The 24,577-nt window shown below is 36.1% G+C and overlaps 1 protein-coding gene across 1 annotated transcript in view; it reads left to right on the forward strand.

The window, feature by feature from the left end:
* The window catches only part of RCOR1 (REST corepressor 1), a 138,790-nt gene that overhangs the window by 60,947 nt on the left and 53,266 nt on the right, over window positions 1-24,577 (forward strand). Inside the window, exon 3 of the mRNA XM_069103748.1 lies at window positions 10,375-10,458. Coding sequence (XP_068959849.1) covers window positions 10,375-10,458 — 84 coding nt within the window. The remainder of the gene's footprint in view (window positions 1-10,374; window positions 10,459-24,577) is intronic.

Raw genomic sequence — 24,577 nt, forward strand, 5'->3', positions numbered from 1 at the left:
CGCTTCTGGAAGGAGTCACGAAAATTGTGCATATTGGCACTAACTTAACTAGTCTATTCTAAGAATATTCTTCATGACAGTACTTCTGTTCATCCTTGAGTGAGCCATGGTACATTGTATATATCAGATACAGTCACCTTATTTTTACAAATGAGAAATTGAAGTTCAGAGAGATTAGTGATTCATCCAGGGTTGTACAGTTAGCTATGTGTCTGGGGCAAGGTTCAAACCCTGGTCTTCTTAACTCTAAATCTAGTGAAGTTCTTTTCATTTACATTGTTATAGTCATGTATATTGTTTTTTTTTTCCCGCCTACTTTGTAGCAATTCATAGAAATCTTCCCATGTTTCTCCTAATTCCACCCTGTTTTTCTACCACCACCTGTAATGTAATGCCAAGGAAAGGCAACTTCCCAAGGTTCAGAATACCAGCATAGGTGCTCTCCATTTTATTCAGTGACAAATCAAGAACAGAGAAGATCAAAACATGACATCATTCAAAATACAGCATTTACTAAGTGTGATTAAATAATCTCCAAGTACTACCCCACCCCAGGACCTTCCATTCATTCAATCAATTACAAAGTCCCTGTTCTAAATACTACTCCACCCCTAGGCTGTACCTTCATTTAGTCCATCACAAAGCCCCTCTTCTCAAATGGAGATTAGTTTCCAACCATAAGTAAAGTACATTCATTTGTTCAATCATAGAACACAAAAAGGTCAAAAGTTCCCCACCCCTGGATCATAATTGAATCTACCCCAGAGTTACATCAAGTTTAAAATGCAGCACTTAATACCCAAATGGAGGTCTTTTCTTCATCTTGACACAAGGCAAGTTCTCAGCAATCTTAGTTCCTGGGGAGACAAGGCTTAGCAAGGCCACAAGATACATTGCCAGTCCCTTCACTAATTCATCCTCTGTCTGTAGAACAGTCCTAGAACCCCTGAAAACATTAGCAAAACCCTCTCCCAGGATTTCTGTAAACATACAACAAGAAAATCCTTCTTCAGGGCTTCTGAACCAACAGAAAGGTTCCCAGACCCCTGCAACAACAGCACTGTCCTTCACCAGTGGACAGTATTCACTCTCTGTCTGCAGGACAGTCTCAGGAGCTCTTAGCCAACAGCCAGGTTCCAGGACTTCTTCAACAAAAGGACTGTCTTTCACCAGTGGACAAATCTGGCAAAACAACATCAAAACAGACAGACAAAGTACCAGCAAAACAGCCATGTCTCCTCAGTCCTTGGCAGCTCAGGGGGCAGGTCTCAAAAGTCCAGGGCAATTCAAAGCGGCCCCCAGCAATTCTCTCAGTCTCTCTCTCTGCCTCCACGAGGGTGCTGCTTCCAAAAAATTCTTCTGCCTCTCTCTTGTGTTTCTCCAAATCTATGTCACTAGCTCCTCCCAGTTCAGGACTCTCATTTCACATCAACAAGTCCATCCCACAGGTGGGATTAACAAGCTCTGGGTTTTAACACAATCAGTTTGAAAACCAAGCCAATACAGGGGGATCTTTATATTCCATTACTATCACACCACCCCATATTTGTGTCTTTTATCCTCATCTGGGGCCTCACTGCTGCTAGGCATTCCTTTTATAGTTTCCTTATCAAGCTCACTATGACACTCCCTACTATAGCCCTTCCAAACTTTTTTCATTCCTGCTCAGAGTTCCCATTGCTTCCCTTCCCCCTCACCCTGTCCACTGAGGACCTCTCATATTTTATAGAAAAAAATTGTGGCCATTCACTGTGAACTCCCTTCTCTCCCCTTCCTCATTGTATATCACTCAGATGCTTTCCATCCACTATCTCTTTAATCTTTGTTTTCTCCAGTGCATCTTTTGTTCTTGTGTCCATCACATTCTGGACATTATTTTTCTGGATGCTATTCTTACAGGTCTATGCCATGCTTTTTATTAATCCTCTATTCCTTAACTAAACTTCTATCTTATATATCTTTTAAAAATCTAGGTTGATCAGTGAGTTCCCTGTAATTGTATTCATAGTCCCTTTATATATTTTCTTCTTTTTTTGGCATTATTTCTCTTTGTGCATTTCATTCTTGAGAACTTCTACAAGTCAGAGCTCTAAAAAATACTCAGGTCATTCAAATCTCCAATTATTATATTATACTTGAGTGCCTAGTTTAAGTTATGTTTCCCCAACTTCTTCTGTACAGGTGTTTTGTAGTGTAGTCCCTTGGCAATATCATTCCTATTTCTTTCTTGTTTTGATCTTCACCAAAAAAATTATCCTTTTTGCCTCGGTCCCAGATTTCCTCATATGGAAATATGCCTTATTAATATTTGATGCTCTTGCCCTCTGCATACCTTTCCTCCTTATTTTGGTCCTTTTGAATATTACAATTTTACAGAGTCATATTCTAGTCAAGGGTACCATTCTACTCTTTCTCCCAACACTCTGTGTTTAAATTTGTATCCTAGTGTTAAAAGTTTCCAAGTTACCTTATTGACTATATTTGTGCATGTAATCTGAAGATATGGTTTTCATTGCTGGATTTTTGATTCATTTTATTCTTGAATTTTGATTCCTGTATATTATTTGATACATCTATTGCTATTCCCATTTTATAGTTTCTAATCTCTGTAGTACATAGCTTGGTAGATGTACATAGTGTACATGGTGTCTTCTTCCCAGTGTGTTTTATTTTTACATTAGTTATTTCTGGAAATTTGCATACCCCAACAAGCCAACCTTATAACAGAAGCAGTTAAACAAAACTAACACTGTGACTATATCTGGTGGCATATATACAACATTCCTCACAAATAATCTACTTTTAGAAAAAAGGGAGCTGTTTATTCAGGTCTTCTCTGGGTCAGGATTAGTCCTTAAAAAATTCTTATTATTGAGTTACATTGTATTACTTTTTGTTATAATAATTGTTTCAGTTCTGCTTATTTAACTTTGTATTAATTTGTACAAATCTTTCCATATTTCTCTTGAATTCTTCGTTTTTTTTTCTTATGGAACAATAATATTCCATTATGTTCATAGGATAAATTTAGAACTAGAAGAGACCTTAGAAATCCAGTTTCGTAATTTTGCAGATGAAGGAACTGAGGACAAGGGAGGTTAATTGATTCATATACCACAATTTGTTCACCATTCCCCAATTGGTGTGTACCCATTTTTTTTCTTTCTACTTTTTTCTTTTTTTTTTTTGGAGGGGGGAAGGTAGGGCAATTGTGGTTAAGTGACTTGCCCAAGGTCACATGGCTAGTTTTTTTGTGTGTTAAGTTTCTGAGGCTGAATTTGAACTCAGGTCCTCCTGACTCCAAGGCTGGTGCTCTATTCACTGAATACCTGGCCACCCCCCCCCCTTTTTTTTTTCTATTTTTTTTGTTACCACTAACAGATGAATATAAATTTTTATCAGCTTTTGTTAGAAGCAGACTATCCTTTGTCAAAAGCCCTGTCATTCCTCTATTTTAAGCCATAACCTAGAAATCCAACATTCTTTGAATTATACCCTATGTTCTAAAGAAACTGAGACCCAAAATTGAAGTTTCTTGCCTAAGATCTCACAAGCAAAAGATAGTAAGATGGGTTTAAAATCCAGATCTAACGCTTTCTTGTGTTCCTCTCTGCTCATTTGTTTTGTTTTTAATTGACTTTTTCTGAACTAAAAGTGTATAGTTTCTTTATCTGTAAAATGAGGGGGTTGGACTAGATGAGTCATATCGTTATAAAGCCTTTTTCAGCTCTAATATTCTTTGATTCTGTGATTGGGATATTACAGCTTTTTTCAACCGGTTAACTTACTGCTACTATTTCGATCTGTGGAAAATCCATTGCAGTCTTTCTGAGTATGGATATGTACTGCAAAAGGATCCTTTCAACAAATGCTAAAGACTTGTCAGGGATATATAGGAAGCATCATTGGTCAGGTATAGATTGAATTGAATTTAATATGAATTTGCCCCTGAGGTCCCTTTTCTGTGATTTAATGTCCTAATGCTGTTTGGCTGATCATAATCATAAGATTGCTTCTGTTTACCTGGAGTTAACTGTCTCTGTGGTTCACCTAATGCCATTCTGTGAAGGCAATTAATGAGATAACATAATATTGCATTGCATTATCCATAGGGAGGTACATTTTAGGTTGGTTCTCTGATAATAACTATTTCTAACCTACCTGTCCTTTTTATAACAGCAGACTTTAACATAGCAGCACACATTATATGTCAACATGTAACTTCATTTTTAGGGTTGTTTGTTTATTTTAGTGTTGTCTTTTTTTTTTTAGGAACTTGAGCAAGAAACCAACATTTGAGCCATGTCCTGTTATACTTTGCTTTCATGATTTTTTATAATTTTAAGTAAATTACTACAGTTTTAAAAATGAGTTTCTACTGAGGGAAGCTCAAATTTTCACACCAAAATGCTAGTAAAATTAAGAACAGATTTCAGAAGCATTATACAAAACATACACACACACATGCACACACATGCATACACACAGTTTTAAAATGTTGTTTTCCTAAAAATGATAATATCATACTCATTTAAGTAATAGGACTACTTTATATTGGTTTTGAGGAGAATACCTTTATTATAATTCATCTTCAGGATACATTTTTTATTCATTTATTCATTCATTCATTTCTTTATTTTGCCTTTTGGAGGGCAATTGGGGTTAAGTAACTTGCCCAAGGTTACACGGCTAGTTTTAGGATATGTTTATTATATTTGTGCTAATAAAGTAGTCAGTAAACATTAAGTCACTTAACCCTGTTTGCCTCCATTTCCTCATCTATAAAATGATCTGGAGAAAAAAATGTCAAACCATCCCAAAATCTTTGCCAAGAAAATCTCAAATGAGGTGATGAAGAGTGAGTCACAACTGAAACAACTCAACAGCAACAACAAGCCATTACTATTTGATGGACACTATGCTAAGTACTAGAGATACAAATATAGAGAAGGAAATAATCCCTACTCTCAAAGGGGCTTATCTTCTAATTCATAAAACTTAATCCTGACTCTTTCCATATACCATTAATCCCCAGTCTTGTATAACTATAGAGCCATATAACTTGTGGTGTGATCCTGTTAAAATTTCATTAATCTAGTTTAGCTCTTAAGAAATCTTAGCAAAAAAAAGCAATTTTACTCAGGAAAACAATGACTGTGACATGGGGTAAAGTTTATAGCAGCAGAATTTTATTGGATTAGGCGTCAAGAAGGTTGGTTTCTGCTCCTGGTTCTGCCTTGATCTTGTAATAGGTTCTTCACATGATATCTGCTTCCTTCACTTACACCATACATACTTTGTATATTCTTTTCAGGCACCTTAATTATGAGAAAGCATATGATTCCTAATAACCGCTGAAATAAATTTCTAAGTTTCTTTGAACACATATGCTTGTATTTCAAAGTTCCTACTCAGAAAGATTAAAAAAATTTTTCTGCCCTCTATACTCAGTTTTGTAAGATAAATTATTTCTGGTTGCAAGACTAATTCTTTTGCCTTTTAGAATATTGTATTCCCAGATCTTCTCTTTTATGGTTATAGCTGTCAGATCTTGTGTGATCATAAATATAATTCCTTGGTACTTGAATTGTTTCTTTCTAGGTGCTTGTAGTATTTTCTCTTTGATGTATGTCCTGGATTTTGGCTATGCTATTCTTGGACCTTTTTCTTTTGGGATTCCCTTCTGTAGGTGACTCATTCTCTCTTTAATGTGCCCTCTGGTTTTAATAGATCTGAGCATTTGTCATATATTATTTCTTGAAATTTTGTGTCTAGGCATCCTCTTCCTCCACCCCTTTCCTAGTTTTCAGGGAGTCGTGTTTCTAAATTATTTTTTCCTTGACCTATTTTTCAGGTCAGTTTTTTATATCAGATGATTTTCTTTTGTATTCTTTTTTTCAGTCTCCTGCTTTTGTTCTATTATTTTTTACTTTCTATGGAGTCATTGATTTCTGTTTGATCTAGTCATTTTCAGGGAGTCTATTAATTGGTAAAGTTTATCACTTTCTCTTCAAAGTTACTCGCTTTCCTCCAGAGCTTTTATTTCACTTTTTGTTTGTTTCATTGCCTCGTTTCATTTCTTGTAGGTATTCTCATAGTCTGCATAAAAAGTCCATTTTTTCCTTTGAGTTTCTACTTGCAATTGTTATGTAGTCACCCTCTCCTTTTAAAGGAATCTCCTAGATTTACAATCCTTTTTGTTACTGGTCAGTGTTTTCTTTGATTTATTCAGCTCTCCAGTTTTAGCTCCTGAGTTGGGGCTTTATATCATATTTTTTATATCTAGGCTTCTTCCTCCTGCTGGACTTTTACATCAGATGATCTTATCCTGTGTCCTCTAGGTTTTTTGTACCTCCCAGGATTAGGCACCCCCTTGATCTCTGAGATTCATATTGTTGCATCTTTAGGGTACTTGCTGGTGTTTTAGGACCCTCAGCTGTTCACAGAGTGAACAGTTAGCATTTATTAAGTGTCTACTATGTGCCAATCATTGTTCTAACTATTGGATCCCACTTCATATATATATATATATATATATATATATATATATATAATTTTAAACATCTATGTGATTGTAGTTTGTGATGAAGCAAAAATAATACTTGATTTGTAAATATCCACTTTAAAACAGGGGTGATGAGCTAGCTGTGATCTCTAAGGTCCCTTTTATAGCTGCTATAATCCTATAATTATTAAGAATCTTTTGTGTTGCATTGAAATCTGCTTCCTTCTAACTTCTACAACCATTTATCCTATTTAGGCCCTTTGGAGCCACATGGAACAAACCTGGTCACTCTTCCCAGTTTTTCTGATAAGAGGACTGATATTGTAACACCCTTCTGGGATGCTCCTTCAGTGTGTACTTGAATTTGTGGGCTACTGTTAACCTCAGACTCTAGGGATCAACCTATGGGTAGTACTTCTGTTACTGTTACTCATGAACCCCTACTTTATACTTCCAATCAATAATCACCCAGCTCTTATCAGGGGCATATACTCAAATAATATAGGAAGAAGAGTAGTTATAAAATGTTATCTCCATAAATGTAGGTGTATACTCTCACACATACATACATATAATGTCTGTGGGAATAGTGGAATCAAACTCAGAAGTGCAATGGAAGTGAGACACATGATGGCTACACATGTGACAAATCCTAACTGTTGTTACTACATGCCCTGGAAGTCTCCTGTCTCCTTATAGAGATCTGCTCCCTCACCTGCTCCCCCAACCTGGTTTCCAAGAGTCCTTTCCACAGCTTCCTAAAACTGCTTACTCTCTTAGATGACTTTCTCTTTATTTCTGTCTCCAATGTGTGTCTCTACTCCCTGATAAAGTATTTCTTTTTTGGTCCAGTAGCACTTTTTCTAAGTCACACGGCCAATACCAGGGTAGGAGGAGGAAAAAGAAATTCTCTCTTTCTTCATCCCCTCCCCCCACCCTCCCCCCCTCTGTCCCCAGAACTAATTTATTTTCTCAGCCAATTGTGTTGTTCCCTTCTTGACTCAGTGAAGTGTTGACACCTGGCAGAGGGATCTGGGCAAAGCTACATCTCTCCTGTCAATCTAACACCTCATTAATAACATTGTGATTTCATTCTGTGTTTTCTATATCTACATCAACTGAGATGGGAAGGGGAATACCTTTCTTCTGTCATAGCTTCAGGTTAAACACTTCTAATTCTCAATATGTTTTGGTGTGAAGTACACTGGATTTATAATCGGAGAATCTGGGATATAATCTTAACTGTTACTTAATTATTATGACAGTCTCTTAATATGCCTAAGAACTTCAATTTCTTAATTTATAAAATAGGGTAATACCTGAATGACCTGTCTCACAGAGCTGTTGTGAATGAATATAAAGTGTATAAACTTACACTGTTACTTGTATTTTTTATTAATTATTATTGACATGTTTTTGAATTTGACCCTTAAAGTTGTAGAATTCTGCAGTTACAATATTTTGTTTCCATATTGGAAAGTTATATTTTAGGCATTGTTGATATTTCCCTGTTTGTATTAGCCTTGCTTTAAGAAACTCAATATAAAAAACAAATGAATTCCAACTTTTTTGCTTTACAAAATTATCTATTATAAAAAGAACTTCCTTAGTCCATTCAGATGTTATATTATAGATCTTTAACACATAAGGTCAAAAGAAGAGAAAACTAAAACTAAAGGTCAGGATCCATTGCTAATTGAAGATAACTGAAATGATGACAAAGCACCATTGGAATTATAATTGTCATTGAAGAAATAAATTTCATAGAATCATAAAATATTAGAATTGAGAGGTTCCTCAGGGTTAGTTTAGTTCAACTCCTTGGTTTTATCAGTGAGAAACCTGAGGTTCAGTGAGATAAAGGGATTACCCAAAATCACTACAGCAATTTAGTTGCATATATTAGAATATGTATAGATGTTTCTGCTATAATATTTGTTTTGAAAATGTGAATTTGTTCCAAGGGCATAATACATTAAAGAACAGCTTGAGGATAATGTGAATATTGTCTTGCTTTTTTGGATTTCATCATCACATTATGATGATTGGGTATGCATGGGATGGGGCAGGGTATGTGTAGGTAAAAGTAGGGCTTTTGGGAAGGAGATGTCTGACTCCCATTGGGGGGAAAATGCTGCAACAATCAGTTATCCTCCTTCACCTAGGATGATGTGAGAGCTATTAGGGAAGTGTAACACTTGAGAGATGGGAGAATGAGAGATGGGGGCCTTGAGAAGCAGGCACAAAAGGGAAGGGAAGAGAGGGAGATCTCCAACATACCCCTCATCAGAGAACAGACTGATGATTACCTAGCCCCTTTGATCCCAGTCACCTACCAAGGGGAAAGCCAGATAGAGATAGTTGGAATGTAGTGTTTCACTGGAAATGGGCATAGAAATTTATGCATGCAGGGGGGAAGAGTGGTCACCTCGGCTACCTCACAGAAGACACTCTGCCCAAGATCTCCAGTTTTCAGGTCCTATGCTGATCTGGCCTGTGGCCCTCAGGTTGATCCCATTTATGCTCTTCATAGGGCAGAGACTAGTGTTGGTGACACCAGTCCTACCTACAGCTACAGTGTAGTGTTTTGCCCTGGGAGTGAGTTTGAGTGTTGTGTTCCCACTTCATTTTCCTCATAAGCTCTATGGTTTTGATTACTTGATTTTGCATAGCACAATGATTTTTATGAAGAGATATGTTGTGTTAAAGCAGAATTGTCTGTATGGTAATTCTGAGTCTAGTGTTCTGTTACCCTATCTGCTTTTTGATATACAACTTTACAGAAATCTGTCTACTTCATAAATAGCATAGATAGTATTGGAGACATTATAGAGTTTTAACATTAATTTAAACATAGGATTATCATGATTAGACTGGTGGTACCCAGTATACTGTTGGTTACTTAAAATGCCTTGCCTTTGTTGCCTCATCCCACTTCCCAACCCCTACAATTTCATGTTCACAATGTTAATATGTTTTTTTTTTTGCTAGAAATGCTTTATTCAAAGTTGGTTACTTCTTATCTCAACACTTGTTTCAAAGCATGAACGTGACGATGGGGCTTGAACTAGATGAATTATAAGTTTTTTTCTTTGACATTCTCTGATGGAGAGGAGAGATGATATAGATGAGTGTGTTTGAAAGGTTGCTGTTGTAATAGAAAGATTGCAATTAGTCACATTTAAGTAAACCACTTTCGCCTGCAAAAAATGAAATTAATAAAGAGTTGGTTAACACACGTTATTTTTTCCCTATGCTTTTTTTTGTGTATCTTTAGGTAATAGAAAAATTATAACAGTGCTCCAAGGTTCTCTGGGCTAATATACCATTGTCATTGTTAGCAACTTGTCAGCCTGTGTGTGTGCAAACTCGGCTATATTCACACCTCTTACTCAGGGCTTCCATTTCTTAGCTAATGGTAATGGTTCAATAATTTGAGAACAATGGTATAATAATTTGATTATCCATTCAAAGAGTTCTGATCACTATCTTAGTATAGCTAGATAGTAGGCATAGATATTAATCTTAGTTTTGGTACCTTTATCTTGGAGATTCCTGTAATTGTAAAACTGTAAGGTTCTCTGACTTGAAATAGTGATTTCCTCACCTTTTCTGACTTTCTTAAGGAAGGATGAATATAAGAAAGTGATTTTTAAGAATATATAAGTAGAAGTATTTCGGCATTTTAAAAAGCATTTGGTTTGCATCCTGATAGATATATTTTTCTTTGTCACATGATAATCAGGTAAATTTAGGTAAGGATGAGTACTTGTCAGAATACACTAGAGTTTAAAAAAAATATTTGATTTGTTTTTTGTATCTGTTAAAACAATAAAATGTATAACTTATTGTTTCTGCTTTTTTTCAAGCTAAAATTTCAAGGCGTTCTCAGGAAAGAGAAAATCTTGGCATGCTGGTATGGTCCCCTAATCAGAATCTATCAGAGGCAAAATGTAAGTCTTAAAGACAGCTTTAATTTTCCACTTCTTTTATTTAATTGTGAAACATATTAGTTCTTTTTCAACTGAAAATGCTTATTCCTGTTGCATTTTTCTTTAATTATATGTATGCATATCTAATGAATTCATGTATATGTATGTAGAATTTCTATACTGCTAGGCAGCCAGCCGTCACAAAAAAGAGGTCTTCAGTGATCTTCTAGGCAGAAACCTTTGAAAATTTTGCACCATGAGCTTTCATAATCATCCATTTTTTTCAAAGTGCTGTAGTGGCTGACACAAAAATAACATTGCTGAGGCAGGATGAGAGGCTCAGGGAGGGGAGGGAACATTGCAATACAGTAACTAATCCAGCTGGGACTTTAAGGATATTTAAGGTGCCAAAATTTGAAAAAACCTTGGAATGTAATAGGAAGAATTACAGTGGCAAATGAATGTTGTAGAAAATGAGTTTTCTATTGCTAAGAATTCACAAACCAGAAAGGCAAGACTATTTAATTACAATGAACTATCTAAAGAATTGTAGTTTATTTGATTTACGTATGATTTTCAAATTGTATTTGTGTTCTAAGCTACTTTGTCTTCTCACCCCTCCCTCCCCACCCTCGTTTTGGTACTCCAACTGTTAGTAATTTTATTGCTTAGTGTAGCTTTTTAGCTTTCCTGGTCTCTTTCTGTCTTGCTGACCTTTCCCCTCCTCTACCTATCCCTAAACACTTGCACACATACACACCACAAACTAACATTAAAGATGAATTTTATGTCATTCTCAAAATCTTTGTTTTCTCCCAAGTTTAAAAAAGTATTTTTTCCTTTGAATATTTTTTTGCAAAAAATATAATTCTCTCTTTTTAAAATTAAAATTTTTTAAATTACATTTTAAGTTCCAAGCGGTTTCTCCTCCCCCCCACCCAAATAATAGAGAAGGCTACCATTTGCCATAAATAGATAGATAACCATACTATTCATACTTCTATTTATCAGTTTTTTCTCAGGAGGTAGATAGCATCTCCCTTCATAGTCTCTTTGTAGTTGATTTGAATATTTACAATACTCAGAATAGTTTAGTTATTCAGTTATTCTTTGAACAATATTACTGTTACTATTGTATACAACATTCTCTTGATTCTGCTCACTTCACTATTATTTCTTACAAGTCTTTCTAAAATCAACCTCTAATAATTTCTTATATCAGAGTAGTATTCTATTACAATCATATACAACTTGTTTAACCTTTCCCCATTTTATGGGCATCCCCTCATTTTCTAATTTTTTGTCACCAGAAAAGAACTGCTATAAATATTTTTATACATACAGGTCCTTTTCCTTTTTCCCTGATCACCTTGGGAAATAGACCTACTAGTGGTATTTGCTGGGTTAGAGTATCTATCTATCTATCTATCTATCTATCTATCTATCTATTATAACTCTTTGGACATAATTCCAGATTACTCTCCAATATGGTTAGGTCAGTTTACAGTTCCATCAATAATGTATTAGTGTCCCAATTTTTCCACATTCCCCTTCAACACTTGTTTTCCCCTTCTATCATTTTAGCCAATCTGATAGGTATTAGATATCTCAAAGTTGTTTTTAATTTGCATTTCTCCAATCAATAATGATTTAGAGCATTTTTTTTTGTTTTTGTTTTTGCTTTTTTTGGAGGGGGGAATGCAGGGCAATTAGGATTAAGTGACTTGCCCAAGGTCACATGGCTAGTTTTATGTTAAGTGACTGAGGTTAGATTTGAACTCAGGTCCTCCTGACTCCAGGGCTGGTGCTCTATTCACTGTACCACCTAGCAGCCCCTAGAGCATTTGTCATGTGACTATATTTAGCTTTGAAGAAATCATTTCTTCATCCAGAAATTGCCTGTTCATAGTTTTTGACCATTTACCAATTGAGGAATGACTCATATTCTTATAAATTTGACAGAGTTCTCTATCTCGTTAAGATAGGAGGCCTTTATCTGAGAAACTGTCTATAAACATTTTTCTCCCCATTTGCTTTTTCTAGCTGTTTTGGTTTTATTTGTGCTAAGAAAAAATATAAAATTCTCTAAAACATGAGTTATAAACATTTTTCTACCTATTTTCTGTTTCTTATTATGTTAGCTACACTGATTTTATTTGTACCAAAAAAAAAATTCTCTAACCCACGATAGGCATAGACCATAGCAAATCATCAAGAGTGAATACAGATCATAGCAAATCATCAAGAGTGGATACCTTGAGTAGATGGAATCTTTATCAAATCCAGTTTAAGCTAGTCATCTTATACATAGCTTTTTATCTGTTCTAACCTTTTTAGAAGTGCCTTTACCTTTTGAGAAGCAGGGTGTAGAAGTATCAGAGCTTTTTCAGATTCAGAAAGACTTGAACAAAGTCCTCCTTTCTGACACATCCTTATTGACTCTTAAGAAGAGTATTTGTTGCATTAATAGGATGCCCCTGCACCAGACATAACCCTACATCAATGAAATCACAATGTGGACCAAAAAATGAGATATGAATGTAAATGGTCATATGGAAATATGGAATTTGTTTTGGAAAGGGATCTTAGTCTAGTTTTCTACCCAATTCCTAAGAGTATTTACTAGTTGGTGATTTTGCTTTTACTTGAATACTTTTGTGATAGGTACCTCACTATTTCACAAGATAGCTTATTCCAAGTAGTAGAGAAAAACTTTCTAATAATGAACTGAAAATCATCTCCTTGTAACTTCTACTCATGTACCTAGTTTTACCCTAGCAGTTCAAAATAGTTTAACCTCTTGATAATCCCTAAAATTTTAGATAGCTGAAGATAGCTATCTCCGACTCCTCTATTAATTACCTGATATAGTTCTTCAACTTTTCTTCTTCGATACTTCCTATGGGTGTGTTCCAGTTTGTCAGTGTCTTTCCTAAATTGTGATATCCAGAGTAGAACGTAATGCTCTTGATATGGTCTAATTAAATTGGAGGACAGGAAAACAGTCCCTTTTTTACATGAATACCATCTCAAAATCTCAGGTTATCTAGAGGATAGTGGAAAAAACTAGGTTTAAGGTTTCAGTATACTTTTGAAAACTTGTATTTGAAAAGTAATAGGAAAGACTTTATGAAGGAGATGTCTGACTGGAAAAAGATTTTGTGAGAGGAAGGAGTAAGAGATCTTATTGTTAGTCTCTTGATGACTGAGACAGACAGTAGCCTGAGGACATTAGCAGCCAGAAAATTTTACCCGGAAAATTAAATAAGAATTGCATAGGATGAGAAGGCAAACAGTTAAATACTATATTGGACTACTGGGAGATACACAAATGAAGCCCATCAACAACTTTGGGATTAACTATTTAATTGATTTAAAATTATTTTAATGTAGTAACCCATGAAAGGATATGTAAATAAAATATACCAGTGTTACCCAAAGCCAGATTTGAAGAAATAACTGAACAGGAGTCATTTGATCTGGGTTCTAGGCACAGATTTTCACTGACTTGCTGTTACCTCCCTGGGCGGCTCCGGTGTCATTTGTCCAATATGTGAGTTTGAGTTTTTGAACCCTTCTAGCGCTGATATTCTTCGATTTGATGAATGGGTCTTTGATATTAGCAAAGTTGGTGGGGATTTTGTAATTCTTATTAGTTATAAGTGGACTCAACATACATAATTATAGATCTTTAGAACCAGTATTCTGCAAATGATCCTTTGTATAATGCCCACGTAAAATTTGTTATCTATCTGCTATAAATACACATTAGATTAAAAGCTTTGTATTAAAGTTTGTTGAAAGTTTGTTTTAAATACAGATGACTTTTGAGAGGGGGAAATCAAAACAATTGCCTTTATCTCGACTATTAAAATTCACATTTATGATAATTCCAGTGGAATCTTTATCTTTAAAGTAAGTGACTGACTATCCCTAAAGTTCTTATTAACTAGAAACTCTTATCCTTTTGATACATATTTAAATACTTCAATGGATATGTGATTTTCATTTTTTTTCTAGATCATAACTCATCTACCCTTTTTGCTATTTACTATTTGAATATTTACATTTAATTTAAATAAGGTCTCATAAAAGTACCTTTTAGAACTACATATAATTCTCATATTAAAATTTTTTAATAGACAGTTCTTTTTGAAACTCCAATTGCTGGTGGGTAGGTTGAGCCAGTACATATTACTATATAAATTTATTTATTCAGTGCTATATCAGTCAAACTCCCCAAAGAGTATTTCATAGGTCTAGAGAAAATACTAAAATATGGAGGAATAAAAGGTCAAGTATCTCAAGGGTAATAATGAAAAAAAGGTGAGAGGGAAGAAAGTCTATCAATACCTGATTGTGAAACTTTTGGAAAAACTAGATAGCAGCCTGACAGCAATTAGGTTTACTTAGCCCAGCACCTCACACCATATTACTAAGAGAAACTATAAATGGATACATGACTTAGATATAAAAAGTCCTATCACAAGCAAAGAGAAGAAATTATCTTTTGGAACTATGGGTAGATGAAGAGTTCATAATTTAACAAGTAATAGAGAGGATGGTAGAAGATACATTGTACAGTTTTTAGTATCTAGATTTAAGAAGTGTTTTGCACAAACAAATCTAACGTAGTTAAATTTAGAAATGAAGGAAGTAACTGGGAAGTAATCTTTATAAGAAGTTACCTCTGATAAAGGATCTATATCCAAAATATATAAGGAATTTTAAGACTTAACTATTTCTAGTGTATAAATGGTCAAAGGATATGAACAGGCAGCTTTCAAAAAAAGAAATCCAAGCTAATAATCATGAAAAAGTGTTGTAAATCACAAATCATTAGGGAAATAGAAATTGAAGTAACTTTGAGGTTCTACCTTCTGCCTGTCAGACTGGTAAATATGGCAAAAAAAGAAAAAGAGACTGGTGGAGTGGTAGAGTTATGAATTGGTTCAAGCATTGTGGAAAGCAATTTGGAACTAAGCCCAGAAAGTTGCCTTGACCCACCGATACCACTACTAGGCTTGTGCCCACAAAAGAACAGAAGAGGAAAAGGATCTAAATATATAGAAATATTTATAGTAGGCCTTTTTTGTGCAAGCCAAAAATTGAAAAGTAAGGGGAGATGTCTTCCTTTTGGGAAATTAATGGCTAAAGAAATCATGGTATAAGAAGGTAATGCAATATTATTGTGCCGTAAGAAAGATGGAAATGGACAGTTTCAGAGGACCTTTATGAACTGATGCAGAACGAAGTGAACAGGACTAGGAGAACATTTTATACAATGATAACATGATGGAGGAAGAACTCCGAAAGACTTTGGAACTCTAATCAACTTAATGATAAACCATGAGTCCAAAAGAGTACAGAGGAAATAATTACATATTACCTCCAGAGAAAGGGAATGTACTTAAATTTAATCAAATTAACAAAGGGATACTTTTCAAAACTTAAGAAAGCAATAACACAATTAACTTGGAAAAACAAAAAATCTAGAATATAAAGGAAAATAATGAAAAAGGTAAGAATGGAGGAAGAATAGCACTTCCAGACCTCAGAGCATAGTATAAAGAATCAGTCATTAAAACTATTTGACTTTGGTTTAAAAATGGGTAAGTACTGGAACAAACTGTTCTCCATACTCCCTGCTTTAAAAGCCCCAAAGACTCCCTTTTCCCTTTAGGGTAAAGTACAAATTCCTCTGTTTTTTAAAGACCTCCATAGTCTGACTTAAGGCAATCTTTCTTTCTTTCAAACACTTTGTTACATATAAACTGACCTACTTGCTGGCCCACACCATTCTCTTGTCTTTTGCCTTTATGCAGACTGTCTTCCCTCATTAGCTCCTCATAGAAACTCTGGCTTTCTTCAAGACTCAGTCAAAGTGCTTCTTGTCCTATAAGAAGCTTTTTTGATTCCCTTCCTCTTTCATCCAGAAATTACTTTGCATCTACTTTGTATTTTTTGTATTGATGTTTTTCCCCAGTAGAATATAAATGTAGTTGTAGCAGCAAGCACCCCAGCAAACCCAGGGTGGCTGCCAACATAGGTTCTTTGATCTGCTTTTCTAAAGGAAAGCAACTCAAAATGGGTTAACAATCTTGCTTTAATTAAACGTATGTCATTTATCTAGTTCAGGGGGAAAAGGTCAGCACTCCGAACTTCAGAGAATACAAACAAGTTGCAAGCAGACAACAAATACAGAGAAACATCAGCAGACAGGCTTCCAACTATCTGACCATTGCATCCATACCTAGTCAGTTACCAGAGAGGGAAGCACCAACATCTGGGTTTTTTAAAAAGCTGGGGGGCTCAATGGCTGCCCAGAGTCTTGTCTGGTTAAATCACATACAACTCTTCTCAAAGTGAGCCCCAAAACAAAACCTCACATCAGGGTATATATAGCCTTCCCCTGGATCAGAGAATGTTACAGCCCTCTTGACCCACTGCCCAAGGTGTGGGCATTCCTGAAACAAGCCTCTCACCACAGGCTCCATGTGACCATATTCAGCCTATTAGGGGGCAGAATATATTTTCAAATCAAGGAAGGTTCTCAGAGTCACTTAAGCCTATCAAAGGTCCTAGGGATGGGGAAGATCTTAAATTCCCATTCCCATAACAGTTGTACAAGTGGAAAGTATCCTAAACTTAGAGTGAGTTGATCTTATATTACATTGGACTTATCATTTAGTAGGTGTGTACCTTCTGTAAGTTATTTCACCCCTATAATGACTCTGTTTTCTTATCTGTAAAATGAGGATACTATTTATAATATATACCTCATAGTTCTGTAAGGAAGATACTATAGGAAAGTTGTGAAGTACCATAGAAGTAAATTATGTAGTCATAAATTGAAGTAATTTAACTTGCTTGTGGTTCTATATGAGGAAACAGGCCCAGAGATATGAAGTCACTTTCCCAAAGTCTCACAGTAATTTAGTAGCAGGATTTTTTTTTACATGGCCAATGTGGGAATTTGTTTCACCTAGGCTATACATGTTTTTAATAGTTTTTGTTTTTCTTTCTCAGTTGGGGTAAGGGGAAATTTTTGTTGACTGGAAAAAAAATAATCCAAGGTGGGGCATACTTTGAGGTGTGTGGCAATGCTCTTAGAATCAATTAGATGCTCATTTGACACTTATTATATGCCAGAAAGACACTCTGCTGAGGAGTAGGAATTTTAAAAAAGCAAAAACAGTCATTCTTATCAAATAGCTTACATTCTAATGGGATTGGAGTGAGAGACAACATAAATATAAATCATTATGTACAAGATGCTGCATGGATGGAAGGTAGCCCTCTAGGACAAGAAACTAGAAATAGGGAAGAACCTGGAAAGACCTCCAAGAGGTAGTGCTTGAGCTGAATCTTAAAGAAAGTCAGAAATTCTAAGAGTCAGAGGTTAGGATGGAAACTCAAGCTTTGGGAACAGCCACTGTAAAGTTACAGAGTATATAATTTATAGGTATGTGTGAGAGTGGACCATGATAAATAGAAAGGAATAATGTATTATAACTGTAAAAATAGCAAAAGGCAAACTTATGAAAAGCTTTTAAATGCCATAAAGGTTTATATTTGATTCTAGAGGGAACCATTGGAGTTTATCAAATACAGGGAGTGATATGGTCAGACCTATGCTTTAGGAAAATCACTTTGGCAGCTGTGTGAAACAGCATTGGAGTGGAGAAAGATTTTAGGAAGGGAGTCTTATAGAGTATTTCAGTAGTCCAGAGGAGAGGGAGGACATGAAGTAAGGTGGAGACTACATGAATGGAGAAAAAAGTTTTATTTAGAAAAAACACAACATTCTGCAAATGATTGGGTATGTGGAATGAATGTGCCAGGCACTACATTAGTCAAAAGTTATTTATTAATAATATTAATAGCTAGCATTTATATAGCACCTTAAGGGTTGCAAAGTACTTTATGTGTTATCCTATTTGATCCCCACAAGAACCCTGGAAAGTAGTTCTCCATTTTACAGATGAGGAATCTGAAGCACAGAAGTTAAGTGACTTGCTCATAGCACACAGAACCAGTAAGTATCTGAAGCAGAATTCAAATTTTTCTTCCTGACTCTAAGACTAGTACTCTATGCACTGTACGCCTATTAAGTGCTTACTCTGTTTTAGGCACTCCCTGTACTTAGTACAGGGGATAAAAAAAAAAAAAAAAGCAATTATAGTCCCTACTCTCAATGAGCTTACATTCAGATGAGACGGGGGACCAACACACAGAGAAAAAATGATGACCTGGAAGGAGCACTTAAGCGTGGGTAATACTAGGAAAGTAGATTGATACTATCCATTCAGGAACAATGATAAAGTTGATTTTATTTCTGATTCATAGTTGGAGAACTGGAAGGTGGGGAGAGAAGAATGGGTAGGGCATACCACACATTGTTGAGGTGTTTGAAGAGAACAGAATGAAGTGAAACAAAGTAGTCTACTAGAATCTTGATTGCATGAAACTCAAAGTCAGAGAGATTGCTGAGGGATGGAAATAGAGCCTGGGATTGGCAATGGAGGGCAAGGGATATTCCAACTCCCTACCTTAACCATTTAAATGAGGAAGCTGGTAATGAATAGCCAGTAATCTAAAGGGAGGCCAGGGGATAAAATATTAAAAGAGCATCATGTTTCAGTGAATGTCAGAAGATGGAAGGAACAAGAGATGAAATGTGTTAGTTATGGAGCAGACATTCTGGAAGACACAATATTGGGATATTATATGGGGAAGAATTGAGGTCTTTGTGAATGAGGGAGTGGATAGCTGGATTTGGGGAGAAGGATTTTTTTTTTTTACCAGTCCAGAGTTTAGTATCCTAGGAATGGGGCAAGTTAGAGGGAGTTGGGGGTATTCCCAATGGGGAATGAATTTAGGCAGAGGAATTGCATTCTATGATGAAGGCAGGTGATTAGAAGGTTGAAAGTGGACCCTAGAGATTTCAGAATTGCTCTCAGTTGTCTTGTTGCTGTGTCCTAGGAGGTGTCTGGAACTCTGCCTTGTTTGCAGGCATGAGTAGGAGGTGGTGTTTCCAGCTAGAAGGCAGCTGTGTCTAATTCTGGCAAATCTGGTGATCAGTTGGTCCTTGGGGTATCTAGGAGCCTGTGGAAGAGACAAGAGAAGATATATCCTAGTTCTTCTTGCACCAAATGTAAATCAAACCTAGTCATGTTTAGTTTTTAGTGCATGATATGATAAATTGAAAGGTTGGCATTTTAGCATTTGATTTGCTAAAACTGATCGTAATTCCTCTTCTTGCTCTTCATTCCTACAGAACCTTGTTCTTTGCTCTCAAAGAATATAAGCTCAGTACAAGTTGGTATTATTAACATTGTTTGTACCTGTATCCTCAGCACCTAGCATAGTGCTAAACATAGTTTACATATCGTAAACACTTTAGTATTTGTTGATTTGGACAGGACTTTGTTCCCTATTCCACATTATTCTAGCTTTAATTCTCTCCAGAGAAAAATATAAATACTTTGAATTTAAACACTTCATTATGTGGTCCCTTCCAGTAGCTCAAATGAATTTCTATTTGGAATGTCCCAGTATACTGGACATTTTCATCTGAATGTACTATTAGTACCACACTCATCACTGTCTAAAAACAAATTAAGCATGTAACTTTATTGTTCCAGCTTCACTAAATCTTTTTATTTTTTTTCAGGTATGGAGGATCAAAGAAACCATTCTTCTTGTTTTTGTTTTAGAGATGGATTTTTTTTTTGGCCTTTTGGAGGGCAATTGGGGTTAAGTAACTTGCCCAAGGTTACATGGCTAGTTTTGTGTGTGTGTGTGTGGGGGGGGTGTGTGTGTGTGGGTGTGTGTGGGTGTTAAGTGTCTGAGGCCAGAACTGAACTCAGGACCTCCCGACTCCGGGGCTGCCGCTTTACTCACTGCGCCACCTAGCCACCCCGATTTTTGTTTTTTTTAAAAAGTACTTATTTAATATCCCCCTGATTACATGTAAAAACAATTTTTAGCAATCATTCAAAACATTTTTGAATTCCAAAGTCTCTCCCTCTTCCATCCCCCCCATTGAGAAGGCAAACAATTTCTAAGTGCAGTCATGTAAAACATATTTCCATATTAATCATGTTGTGAAAGAAAACACAGACTGCCTCCCCCCCCCCCAATGTAAAAACAAACAGCCCAAGAAATACAAAGTTTTAAAAGTATGCTTTGATTGGCATTCAGACTCCATCAATTCTTTTTCTGGAAATGAATAACGGTTTTCATTATAAGTCCTTCAGAATTGTCTTGGAACATTTTATTACCGAGAATAAGTAGTTAAATCATTCACAGTTGATCATTATACAATATTGCTATTACTGTGTACAATGTTCTCTTGCTTCTACTCAATTCACTTTCTATCAGTTCATTTAAGTCTTTCCAGGTTTTTCTGAAAATATCCTGCTTATCATTTCTTATACCACAATAATATTCCATCACAATCATATACCACAACTTGTTCATTCATTGAGAGGATGGGCATTCCCTCAATTTCAATTCTTTGCTCCCACTAAAAGAGCTGCTATAAATATTTCTGTACACATAGGCCCTTTTCTCTTTTTGGAATACAGACCTAGTGGTGGTATTGCTGGGTCAGAGGGTATGCATGGTTTTTTTTTTCTTTTTAAAAGCAATTGGGGTTAAGTAACTTGCTCAAGGTTACACGGCCAGTTATTATTTCTGGGTGTGGTGCTGAGTATCTGAGCCCGGATTTGATCCAGGTCATCACACTGGAGCCGGTGCTCTTACTCGCTGAGCCACCTGGCCGCCCCTAAGCAATCAGGGTTAAGTAACTTGCTCAAGGTTACACGGCCAGGTGTTTCTGGGTGGGTGCTAAGTGTCTGAGCCCGGGATTCAATCTCCAGGTCTTCTCAACACTGGAGCTGGTGCTCTTACTCGCTGTGCTACCTGGCCGCCCCTAGGGTATGCATGGTTTTATAACCTGTGGGGCATAGTTTTGAATTGCTCTCCAGAATGGTTGAATCAGTTCACAACTCCACCAACAATGCATTAGTGTCTCAGTTTTCCCATATCCCCTCTACCATTTGTCATTTTCCTTTTCTGTGATATTAGCCAATCTGATAGGTGTGGGGTAGTGACTCATAGTTGTTTTAATATGCCTTTTCTAATCAATAGTGATATGAGAAACTTGCTGTAAAATTTTTTTCAGTTATGATCACTGTGTATTTCCCTTCATCCTATTTCCCCATTTGTCCTATTATCTCTCTTCTTTCACTCTTTCCATCTTCAAAAATGTTTTGCTTCTGACTACCACCTCCTCCAATCTATCTTCCCTTTTGTGTCAATCTCTTATAGATTTCTATATCCAACTGAGAGTGTATGTTACTCCTTCTTTGAGCCAATTCTAATATGAATAAGATTCAAGTGATCTTCCCCTAAACTCCCCCATCTGCCCCTCCACTGTAAAAGTTACTCTTTTGCACCTCTTTTATGTGAGATAATTTTAACACATTTTACTTTCCCCTTCTTCCATTGTATTCCTCTTTCTTCCCCTTTCATTTTATTTTTTTAGATATCATTCCATCTTATTTAATTCACACCTATACCTCTATCTATACTCCTTCTAACTGCCATAATAATGAGAAAGTTCTTAGGAGTTACAAGTATCATCTTTCCATGTAGAAATATAAACAGTTTAACCTTTTTGAATCCCTTATGATTTCTCTTTCTTGTTTACTTTTTAAATCCTTTTCTTGAGTCTTGTATTTGAAAGTCAGATCTTCTACTCAGCTCCAATCTTTTCATCAGGAATGCTTGAAAGTCCTCTATTTCACTAAATGTCCATTTCCCCCCTCCTAAACAATGATATTTAGTTTTGCGGGGTAAATGATTCTTGGTTTTAATCTTTACCATCTAGATTATTATATTCCAAGCTCTCTGATTCTTGAAGGCAGAAGCTGCTACATCTTGTGTTATCCTGACTGTGGCTCCATGATATTTGAATTGTTTCTTTCTGGCTGCTTACAATATATTCTCCTTGACCTGGGTGCTCTGGAATTTGACCATAATATTCCTGGGATTTTTCATTTTGGAATCTCTTTCGAGAGGTAATTGGTGAGTTCTTTCAATTTCTATTTTACCCTCCAGTTCTAGGATATCAGGGCAATTTTCCTTGGTAATTTCTTGAAATATGATGTTTAGGCTCCTTTTTTTGATCATGGCTTTTAGGTAGTCCAATCATTCTTAAGTTACCTCTTCTGAATCTATTTTCCAGGTCAGTTGTTTTTCCCATGAGATATTTCATATTTTCCTCAATTTTTTGCTGCTTTTGATTTTTTAAATTCAATTTTTTGAATTTTTAATTTTTTTTCTCAATTTCTTATAGTCTTTAGCTTCTACTTGCCCAATTCTAATTTTTAGGGAATTATTTTCTTCATTTAGCTTTTGTACCTTCTTTTCCATTTGACCAATTCTTTTTAAGGAGTTCTTTAGCAAATTCTTGTGCCTCTTTTTCCATTTGGCCTATTCTGTTTAAGATTTTATTTTCTTCAGTATTTTTGTGTGCCTCCTTTGCCAAGCTGTTGACTCTTCTTTCATGAATCTGTTGTATCATAATTTTATTTCTTTTCCCAATTTTTCCTCTAGTTCTCTTATTTGATTTTTACAGTCCTTTTTGAGGTCTTCCAGAAATTCTTTTTGAGCCTGAGGCCATTCCACATTTTGCTTTGTGGCTTTGGGTATAGCAGTCTTGACTTTTGTTGTCTTCTTAGTTTGTATTTTAATCTTCCTTGTCACCATTGTAACTTTCTGTGGTCAGATTCTTTGTTGTTGTTTGCTCATTTTCCAGCCTATTTCTTGACTCTTTACTCGATGTTAAAGTGAGGCTCTGCTTCCAGGCACTGTCTCAAGCTTTCAGACCTTTCTTACTGTTCCTCTCAGAGGTAGTTCTAAGGGTCTGTAAGTTTTTAGTTCTTCCAAGGTGGTATGATCTAAGGAGAGGTGTGTTTACTATTTTTCCTGGTTTGTGAGCAACCACAAAGGCACTTTTCTACTCTGGAACCATTTCTAAGGTTCAACCTTGTCCTGGGACTGGGACCCAGGACTGCTGCTGAGATCTATGTATGTATGGACAATGCAATAGAGTCCTGCATCTAGTGCCAGGAAAGGGTCCCCTCTAATCTCCTTCTGATCATTTGTCTGACACCCTTACCATCTGTAGGCTGAGAGTTCCAGCAGCTGCTGCTACCACTGCCAATTCAGCTGGCTCTAAGGTCTGCTGGGGCCTGACCTGTGGTGCTGTACTCTACTGTTCTCCACTCTCACTCTGGTGCAACAGATCTTAACTGTTCCCTTCCAAACTCTTCCCCCTGCCCCACCACTCCCAAAACTAGTTTAATTTACATAATTCTTAGTTATCTCTTTCTAGACATTCTGCTACCACCCTGGTCCAGAGTACCATTACAATCCATCCAGCTATCATACTTCAGCCAGAATTATCTTCCTAATGCTAAATTATTATCATGTCTTATGTCCCTTTCTTGTTCAAAACCCTTAAGTGAATCCATTGCCTATATGATACACTATAACTGAAATAATTCTATACATTCTTGTTCTGTCCTTGAAACAAATTCTTCAAGAAGGAAAAAATTCTTTTTTTATTTTTAGTTTACATCATTCATTTCCACAAGGTTTTGAGTTACAAATTTTCTCCCCAATTTTCCCTACTCACCACCCTATCCTCTCCCCCAATCTTCTCTCTCCCATATCTTTCCCCGTTCCCCCTTCGACTTTCCAGTAGGGCACGGTGGATCTCTATGCTCCAGTGCCTGTATATCTCATTTCCCAGTTACATGTAAAATAATAATAATAATACATATTTTTAAACTTTTTATTTTAAAACTTTGGATTCCAGATTCTTTCCTTTCCTCCCTTGTCACCCACACTCACTGGGAAGATAAGCAGTTCAATATATGTTGTACATGTGTAGCTATGCAAAACATCTCCAGAGTGGATATATTGTGAAAGACTGACTATATTTCCCTCTATCCTATCCCACCCCTCACTTGTTCTAAGCTCTACTTAGATCTTGTCCCTTTTCAAAAGTGGGTGCTTCCAACTTCTCTTCTCCGCCCCCCCCCCCCCCCCCCCCCCCCCCCCC

Source organism: Petaurus breviceps, unplaced genomic scaffold (assembly GCF_028583685.1).
Source record: "Petaurus breviceps papuanus isolate PSGF00001 unplaced genomic scaffold, PetGlider_PUasm1.0 64, whole genome shotgun sequence".
Taxonomy (NCBI): domain Eukaryota; kingdom Metazoa; phylum Chordata; class Mammalia; order Diprotodontia; family Petauridae; genus Petaurus; species Petaurus breviceps.